The sequence below is a fragment of the Podarcis raffonei genome, chromosome 5 (assembly GCF_027172205.1).
Source record: "Podarcis raffonei isolate rPodRaf1 chromosome 5, rPodRaf1.pri, whole genome shotgun sequence".
Classification (NCBI taxonomy): Eukaryota; Metazoa; Chordata; class Lepidosauria; order Squamata; family Lacertidae; genus Podarcis; species Podarcis raffonei.
The window spans coordinates 33,999,931-34,010,004 of NC_070606.1; the positions used below are offsets into that span (position 1 = coordinate 33,999,931).

General features: G+C 41.9%; 1 protein-coding gene across 1 annotated transcript; it reads left to right on the top strand.

Moving 5' to 3' along the window:
- Positions 1-6,665, top strand: CISD1 (CDGSH iron sulfur domain 1). Its single transcript, XM_053388593.1, has 3 exons — positions 1-139; positions 4,765-4,970; positions 6,256-6,665. Exons 1-3 carry the CDS (start codon positions 109-111, stop codon positions 6,343-6,345), a joined length of 327 nt encoding a protein of 108 aa, XP_053244568.1. The 5' UTR covers positions 1-108; the 3' UTR covers positions 6,346-6,665.
- Positions 6,666-10,074: the final 3,409 nt, after the last annotated feature.

Sequence of the window (10,074 nt, forward strand, 5' to 3'; positions counted from 1 at the left end):
GGCGCGCAGGCGCGTCGCCGCCGGGTGTCACTTCCCTCGCCCCGCCTCGCGCGCCCTTCGCCGGAGCCTCAGAGGGTGGCCGCGCGGCGTGCGTCCGGGGCTGCAGTCATGGGGCTCGGGTCGAATTCCTCCGTGCGGGGTAAGAGCGTGCAAGGTCGCGGGATTGCAGCGGCGCCCTTGCAAGGGGGGGCGTTTAGGGGGGCGGGTTATGTGGGTTTCTCCGTGGTTCCCGAGCAATTCTTTCCTCCCTTTTACCCGCGTTGCCAACCGAAAGAGAGACCTGTTACCTTAGCGCGGGGCCCTGTGTGCCATGCAGTTCTCTTTCCCCGTAAAAACAGGCATCTTCACGGCCGGGGAAAGAGAAAAGGCTCCGGGAATGCGGCGCCTGCAACGAGGCGGGCGGGGCATAGTCTTTTTTTAATAAAGTGGACCCAGCCTGACTGTAATAGGGGGGGAGCAATTTTGCACCTGCGACCTCTGCAGCTCCCCTGGGCTTTTTTTTGCAGTGACCTTCAGCAGTTCTTTCCCCTCCAGGGCTCCGGTCGCCGCTGTGGAGCGTTGCGTTGCGCTGCGCAGCAGCAGCAGCGATGCCCCGAGGCTTATTCCTCCTTCCCTCCTCGGCTCATCTTCGCAGGCGTTGGCTAAGCGCTCGCCTTTCTCCCCGCACCTGTTTGCTCCGCGGGAGCCCTCGGGCGCCGCGCACTTCCGACAGTCGGGCTTCCCTGCCTGACCTCTGCCTCTCCCGCTCGCTTCTGCGCCGAGAACAAAGGAACTCGTGACTGCGCTGCAAATGCCAAGCATTTCGGCTGCTGGAATTGTTGTCTTAGTTCTTTAAGCTGAGGCACCGCGTTCCTAGCCGGAATTTGGCTCTTTTTGGAAGGGGGCGTGGTGAAGCTCGGCCTCTGAACTGCTCGTGGTGGACGCCCTTGAAGCGCCTTTAACTAATACCTTTGGGGATTAGTGGGGTAGTTTAGTGCTCCTGCTGGGGGAAATGTAACTAGGTGTCGGTTTGAGAAAGGTTGCATTCAGGCTCCTGCTCCTAAGGGGAGAGGCTTCAGGGCTTCGTTTGCCTAAAAGGCGCACTTTGATGTGAGGGCTGGCTTTTTGGTCAATAGTGATCAGAGGGCACTTGGCACATAGTCAGAAACTGGCTGGGATTCTCCCCTGTTTTTACTTGTAAGATTTAGCAAACCAACATCAACTAAGGGTGCTGATTGCTAATTCATATTTTGGAAAACTATTGCCCAGCTTTGAAAAGAAGAAAAGATTCTAAAGCAGGCTTCCTCAAACTCGGGCCCTCCAGATGTTTTTTTGGCCTACAACTCCCATGATTCCTAGCTAGCAGGACCAGTGGTCAGGGATGATGGGAATTGTAGTCTCAAAACATATGGCGGGCTGAGTTTGAGGAAGCTTGTTCAGAATCTAAAGGGACCTAACTATTCTTTGATCCTGGATAAGTAACAATCTTTCAAGTTCCAGGATATGTAGAGCAAAACTGTCATCTTGTGATGAAAAACAGGATAAAGCAGCCGAGTGCTGTACAACAACACTAAATAAAGCACTATTGCTTTAATAGCTGTTTTCAGTATTTGTGTTATTCCCTACTCCATGTCAAGTCTCCCAATTTCAGGCCTTAGTTTCTGGGCATTCACATCTCTAAGGACACCTGATGCACACCCAGAGTTGTAATTTTGTGTAGGTGTCTCTGTCCAGCATTTTAGGCAGGTGCCTGTCGGGATCATATGTTATATAGCTCATTCCTTTTGTATATGATATACATTCACCATAGTTCCTGATCACTCATTTTCCTTGTGCCCTACAGTGCTCTTGGTGGCAGCACTCCATCCTCCACTTACGTTAGTTAAGTTAAATAATTGGAATCAGAATACTCTTGCCATATTTTTCTTGGTCTGCGTGATCTGTTCCCTACTATGGTTTATATGTGATTATGGCACAGGTGCAGCCTTGCAGGTATGTAGTTAGACCCCACTAACTTTCAATAAATGCAGGGCACCTGAAAGTTGCAAGCTTCTTTTTGTGATGTGTTGGTCCATCCTTTCCTGTGTTCTGTCTGACATGAACCGTTTGGATTTCATGAGTGTGTAGTTATATACTGTATAGCTTTTGTTGTATTGACATGTGTGGGTATGGAGTTTGTGAGCTGTTTGTCCTACTGAACTTGGAAATAAAACACGGCACCAAGGACTTTCCCCTATATACAAAAAGATTCAGCAGCAGCTGTGTTGCTCCACTACAGTTGGTTAAATTGAGAGTCTAGTTTAACAGTTTTATGAGGCTTGCTAGATATTGACGGTAAGAACTTTACAGTTTCACAGAACTCTAGGCAGGCAGAGATAAAGAAGAGGGAGTAAATAGAATACTTTTGGTGCAGATGGAGTTTCTGCCATGCCCTCCAATATGTTGCAGTTTCCAAGATGGTTGTCCAGGAAGCCTTTTGCAGAGCTTAGTCTTATTCTCTGCTCAGCATAAAATATCTCTGGTTGTGTGATATGATTTTTCCAGACAATTTTTATAGGGAAAATTCTTCTGTAAATTAGGGTAATTTGCAAATGAGAAAATCTTCCATTTGCTTTAGTAAATTTTCTGATGTCCCAGATCTAGAGAATAACCTAATTCAACATGCTTATCTTAGTTTTCTTTAGTAGACAAAGCTAAAAACTCTGAAACCTCCAAGTCTGGCTAATGGCATCTATTCTGTATTACTAATGAGCTTCTGGAATGGAACATTTTCTGCAGAAAAATAACTGGGTGTTCTCAAAACATTTTGATTCTAACTGTAATCAGTCTTTCTAAAACACTGCCTTCATACTGCGACCACACATTGTAAACACAACTTTCTACCATGTCTTCGCTAACAACTTTATCTCTTCCCACCTCCCTTCATTTAATACTGAGATTGAGAAGAATTCTGTGATGATTCTGCAAAAGCAGCCCACTTCTGGTTTTTGTTCTTAAGCTGGTCCAGATAAAAGTGTTATGGACTTGCACATAGGTGTTAGGGACCAGTTGGTGGAGCTTAAGCTTCCTACACTCTGGAATATTTTTGGTCTGCCTGGAAGCCCTGCTGAAGCTTCTAGGGTAAATATTTTGGTTGTGTTGACTGCCACCCTTGCTTTAGTGCAGGGGTGGAGAACTTCCAGCTGGCAGGCCTGATTAAGCCTACCAGGCACCCTCATTTGGCCTATGAGACCGTTTTGGCCAAGCTGCAGTAACTTTCTCTGTACCTGATGCTGTGCATGAGGTCAGGGCAGGTAAAAACCTGGTTTAGCTGAAAGTGTGTTTATTTGCACTGCTGATCAGCACTTTGAAAGGAACTTCTGAAGATCCAATAATTGGCTGATTGTCAGAAGCCCCTTTCAAAGCCCTGCACAAAATAGTGTTTTGAGAAAGGGTTCTGAAGACCACCTCTGAGCAAAAAAGGCCAGTGGACCTCATTGTGACATCAGCTGATTGACAGATGGGGGAGATAACAATCTGGCCTGCTGGGCTAAAAATGTTCCTCCTACTACTTTAGTGGAACTCCTGATTCAACATAGTGCCTTCTGTTGAAATAACAGTGTGGACAAGGTATAAAGAATTATTGCACAAGATATGAAAAAATTTATGAAATTATACATGTTTATATGTTTGTTTGTTAGTGTTTGTTGTTTGTATTGTCTTATATTATATGTTGAAAAACCAATAAAAAATTATTTAAAAAAAAGAATTATTGCACAAGATTGCATCTTCAGGGTTGCTAATCCAAACACATAAATCCCAATGTAGTCAGTGGGATTTTTAGAATTTTTAATTGGGAAATATTTGCTTGTTTGCAAAGTTAATCACCTCTGGTTAGCCTGGAAGCTAGTAACATGTATTGTGTCAATGATTGTGATTGATGAATAGGTTGACTTCTCTTTCCTCAACAGAGTACTAGATTAGTAATAAATAAATGTACTAGTGACCTTATTTTTACCTGCCGGATAATATTGGAATTCCTTCTCTTCCTATTAGAACCATTTCCAGGTTATCACTTGTCTCAATATGTAGTTCTATGTAACTCTTTAGATCTAACTTACTTGTTTCTCATTTTGGCATTACTTAAAGTCCTGTGTTAGCTACATTTTTGACCTTTTGAAAATAGTACTTACCGTACTTGGAAATGGTTGTGTCCTAAGTTGCATAGAGAGGGGGAAGAAGTCTTGAGGGTTAATCATTTCCTTGAGAAGGGAAACACGTTTTCTAGTATTCCAAAGTTTATTTACCCCTTCTACTGGGTCTACACAAAAGAAATGAAGTGGTTCCTTTCCATGAGTGTCAGAACAAAAACTAAAGCTACAATCGTATATTTGAACTTGATCAAACTCACCACTTGGTATAGAATAGCATTTTAGGGGTTGAATCCAACTAGGTTTTACTTGGAGCTAGACCCACTGAAATCAATGGACTCATGTTAACTATGTCCATTAATTTCAATGTCTGTATTCAGAATAGGTCTAACATTAGATGTAACCCTAAGGCGCTAATCCTGTGCACACTTTGGAAGCAAAATCTTTCTGTGTTTAGTGAGTAGACATGCATGGGAAAGAGTGCTTTCAGTTTATATTCTGGCAGTTTGGGAACGCAGATTAAACCCTCCTAAATGCTATGAAGTTTGTATGAGGATAAAATGAAAATTCTGTCAGACAGTAACTTCTCAGCACCAGTTCGCACAAAAGGCCTTAGTGAGTGCTCTTTAACAATTTCTCCATATTTCTGTTTCAGTTGAATGGATTGCAGCCGTTACGTTTGCTGCTGGAGCGGCAGCCATTGGATATCTTGCTTACAAAAAATTTATCAGCAAGGACAGATGCTGTAATGGGATGGTAAATCTCCATATTCAGAAAGATAACCCAAAGGTAGTTCATGCATTTGATATGGAAGATTTGGGGGAGAAAGCTGTGTACTGCCGGTGTTGGAGGTCTAAGAAGGTAAGAGAAGAAAATGGCAAATATCTTGTAACTTTTAAATTACAAATTAGCTGAACCCTCCACAGCCAAAGTACTTACTTTTAGTTCATCACGAAGAATCAGAAGGAATAACTGAATTAGAAGCAGCCATTGAAGGAAAGTCCAATAATCGGCTATTTCTAGAATCAAAGCAATTTTCCATATGAGGAAGGTTTCCTCCTGAGAGCATGTAACATAAGAGTAAACACCATTGAATATTGATGTTTAAGCATTCATATTTTAAAAGACAACTGAGAGGGGTAGGTTATAGTGGGAAAAGAAATATTGCAACAGGAGAATAGGTTGTTCAATGTTAGAAGCAAAAAAGAATTATTATAGTGTAAATTGTAGAAGTGGTTGTATAATAAAGCAGAAATATTGATCAAATATGTTGAAATACTTTGATCCTGTCCTTGTTTTCAAGGCCAAATGTTGATACTAGTCCTCAGACAAATGTATTTTATTTATAATGGCAGGAATTGAAAATTGCACTTTTTTGATGGTCCTGTGAATGTAAGCATTTTTGCAAGCCAGGCAGAATGACCCTGCTCTCCCCCCCCGCCCCCCCACCCCAATGTGCTGTTTTTGGGATTCTCCTGACTCTCCAGAATAGATTTTGGGGGAGGAGAGGGTAGAAGCCCCATTGCTGGCTTCTGCTAGTGCAGTGGGTTAGTTGAATCTAGGTCTAAGTTTAGTACGGACAAGTCTTCTGTCATATCAGCACAGGAACTGTGATACCTTCTGATGGCCTACTAAATTACTAGATGGTAGCATAGCCAAATTTCTTCAGCATTGGCTGTAAACAGCATTTAACTCTCGACCATGGTTTGTATTAATCATGGTTTGCTTAGCCAACCGTGTGTTGGTTTCACACTTAATACACTGTGACTTGGTTCTCCAAAGTGCAACTTGTTTTCCACCTGTGCTGATCTTGTGGGCCTGTAGTTTGGCAGGTACCTGGGAAGGAATAGTCAAACAAACCATGGTTAAGCAAGGCCGTTGGGTTGAGAAATAATGCCAACCATAGTTTTTAAAATCAGTGATTTATAAGCCAACTACAAACCATAGCATTACATTCTGATTTTCTTGCCAGAAAATAAATTATGGCTATCCACTGGGCTGCATTCAGATTTTCAAGTCAACAACACTTAAGCTAAACAAACCATGACTTGGTATAAATCAGGCCACTCTTAGGTTTCCTTGTTGTTTGTGAATTGCTATTTGCTGTATATAAAAAAGTAAATTTAAGGCATTTTTTCCTCCCTAGTTTCCATTATGTGATGGGTCTCATACAAACCATAATGATGAAACGGGAGACAATGTGGGACCTCTGATCATCAAGAGAAAAGATGCATAAATGATGAATGATCTGGACACCGCACAAACAACCATATTGCAGTGTTTTCTGCTCACTTGTAATTGGTGTAAAAATGAGGTCTTAAGTCATTTCACTGAAGATTTTTAGATGTGTGGTATACAGTATGCTGCAACTGATGTAATTCATGGTGTTTGCCTTGCTTAAACACTACAATGTATGTTAGGAATGAATACTTGTGACCTTGCTTTTGTTTTGTCTTGTAAAATGTACATTCTCATTAAGTGTATTAAAAAAAAGACCTTTAGAATGTACTCGGAACTATGTATGGGAAGATAATACATTAAATTATTTTCAAATAAGCTGTTGTAAGCTGTCTTTATTGTTCACATCCACAAGCAATATAACAATGAAATGACTCATTTTAGTTGTTATTTTTTAACCAAGTGGCATATTTCTTCACCTACTTCAAACATGGTGCGCTAGGAATAGGGCTTCAAAATGTAATGAAAGCATTAAAAAAAACTGAATTTATTTTAAGGAAGCATTTTTGACCTACTAATAGTTGGTATAATTACTTATGCTTTTGCGTAAGACATAAATAATATGAGAGCATTTTCCCCCATGCAAAATTATGTCAGCTTAAAGCATAATCCTATACACGTCTACTAAGAAATTCATTGATTAATTGCATCTTATTTCCCAATGGGTGGGTATAACATTGGATCCATAATGCAGAGTAATCCTACAGTGGTAGTGGTGGGAAATTGCATGCCAGAAGAACTATCATTTCAAAGCCCTTCTGCTTGCTTTTACAGCAGAAGGTGAAGGAGGTGCTTTTCCTGTGCCCCCCAGGTTGTTGTTTTTCAACAGGAAGGGAAATTACACTGGCTCCAGGGCTGGCATAGATTTTGCCCCCTTTCAGGGGTGTGTTGGGGAAATGAAGTGGCTTTTCATTCTGCCCCTGGCACACTTATTTTTGGCCTCTTTGCCAACAAAAGATATTTCCTCTGCCACACTGCAGAAGCCTCCACTTAGGGAGCATAAAACGCCAATCCTGGCCCGACTGCACTGACTGCCAATTTCTGGGCCCAATTCAAAATGCTGGTTTTGACCTATAAAGCCTTAAATGGCCCAGGAATACAATACCCCAAGAACCGCCTCTCCCCGTATGAACTGACCCCACAATCATCATCTGAGACCCTTCTTCATGTGTCACCTACATAAGACGTCTGGAGGGTGGCAACAAGGGAATGGGTTTTAACTGTAGTGGCTCCCCACTTGTGGAATACTCTCCCTAGGGAGGCTCACGTGGCATTTTCATTATATATGAAAAACATTCCTCTTCACCCAGGTCTTTGGCTAATTAAACAATCTATGGCTTTTGAAATGTGTGTGTGGCAGGGGAATTATTTTTGGTTGTTGCTATGGTATGCATTTTTGTGTTTTTATATTGCAAACCGTCCTGTGATCCTCTGATAAAGGGCAATGTAGAAATTTAATAAAAACGAATAAACTGATAACTGTACCCCTAGGCAGAGGTCAATTAAATGTGCTACACAAGAATGACGATGATGTACAGATGTATTACAAAAAGCAGGTTGAGTAAAACAAGGTCGCTTGCAGGATTTTTACATTTAAGTCTAGAAAAGTTGCAGACCATTCCAGGCGAGAGAATTCTGTTTGCACAAGGTGGCATTATTTGGTATGCAGTTTTTAAAGTTATCCGTTCCGCATTGAGAAGGTGGCTACCCAGCCTAATGGGAAACACCCACTGCCCATTTACCTAACAGTTGCTCTAGGGCTCCAACCAGATTCCTTGGACTCTGAACTATTGCTCTCAGTCCTACCTGTGACTATTAGGTTTCAACAGCAAGAAAGCTTCACTCCCAACATACAGCAGACCATTAACAAAAAGTATTCTGTTTAGTAAAAAAATTTTTTTCTGGGACTGAGCTCTTGTTTTGCCCTGACTCTAACCCTTTATTTAGTTGTGGGCCCCTCTATGCTCTGGAGGAAATAGTAAAGGCATTTTTTTTTTTGAGTGCATAAGAGGAAGGCATTAAACACTGAGAACTCTGAGTACCACAGATAGTGTGCGTCAGTATGAGACTGCTGACTCTACAGCACAATTTGTTCACTGCTATTGGGCAGATATTACATGCAGCCTTTTCTTGCCAGTGTGTGACTCCTTTAACAACCTTGAGTTAAATTTATGAAGCTGAATAATTAAATCACTTCTAGTACTGCAAACCTTGTGAATAAATGGTTGCAGGCAGTCATTACTATTTGGCAGCAGCCAGGGTTTCAGCATTGTAGCAACTTACGTTTGTGATAGTCCTTGTTGGCTGTTAGTAACGCTGCAGCTTCTACTGTATTTCAGATATTTTACATGCAGAAGCATTTGTGTCCTGTCTTTTTGTTATGTAGCATCCTGGGGCGCTTACAGAAAACTTTAAAAGACATTGAAACTGTTATTATACAAATGCAATCAAATAAAGTCGAGAGAGAATCAAGAAAAGAGCAAAAAGTAAAAATTGGTTTACCTAACAAAACAATTGCCTAAACAAGGCTTGGGGAACAATTCTAAGGCTAGATCTGCCAGTGAACCAGAGCAGCGCACAGAAATGCCGTTTACCTTCCCCCAGAGCGGTACCTATTTATCTACTTGCACTTCGATGTGCTTTCGAATTGCGAGGTTGGCAGGAGCAGGGACCGAGCAACGGGAGTTAACCCCGTCGCGGGGATTCGGACCGCCGACCTTCTGATCGGCAAGTCCTAGGCTCTGTGGTTTAACCCACAGCGCCACCCGTGTCCATGTAAACTCTGAAAAAGAGGTGGGGGGCAGGACAGAAGGGAGTGAAACCTAGGCTGAATCCTAATCACATCCATGTTGGTTATGTAACCTGGAGTAAATTAAGGCAACGAAAAGAGTGGTGTAACTCAGTTTAAATGCTTGTTTCCCCTCTTCCAGGTTAGGGCAGTTCAGCCTAGTCCTGAATGGCATTTGGATCCGGTGTACGTTTGCTGACTTAGTTTATGTTGGTTCAATTTATACCAGCTTCTTGTGTTTTAAGATTGCTCTCAGTGGTGAAAAGATGGTAAGGTGGAGTCCAGGCAGGGAGTTCCACAGCTTGGGTGCAGTTAAAGGGAAGGGCAGTATTCCTGTCAAATACACCACCTTGATAGGACAGGTTCTTTATGTATTTTGGTCCTAAGCCATTTATGGTTTTAAACATAATATGTAGCATGTTGACTTATGCAAATAAACTAATCGGTAGTCATTGCAACTGGAGCAACAAAGTTATTGACATTAACCCTATAAAGATCCTGCTGGGCTAAGCCTCTCACAAAACAGGAAATTGTTAATTAGGAAAATATGAAGATTTTAATCTGTTGACAGTCAAATTTTTTTTTTTTGGGTGGGGGCGTGGTTCCTTCTCAAACTGAGAGGAGATAATGCCCTTTTCTCTTCCTGTCTTCTGCTCAGGGTGTCCTGTTCAGTTTCCTAGCTACAAAGTCTCTGAATTTTATAGTGTCAGACTTGTGAACTGAACTCTTTATTAGGAAATGGAGATATATTACACATATGGAGCAAAAGCTGGTGGAAGAAACTACCCATATTTCAATTGCCATATTTTAAATGCATACTTGTGGCATAGTTTCACATATCATTCAAACTGATTTTACTTGCTATATTTCTGTCCCTGTTCCTCCAAGGAGCTAAGTGAAACACACAGGTTCCCCTCCCCTTTATCAGATCAACAACCC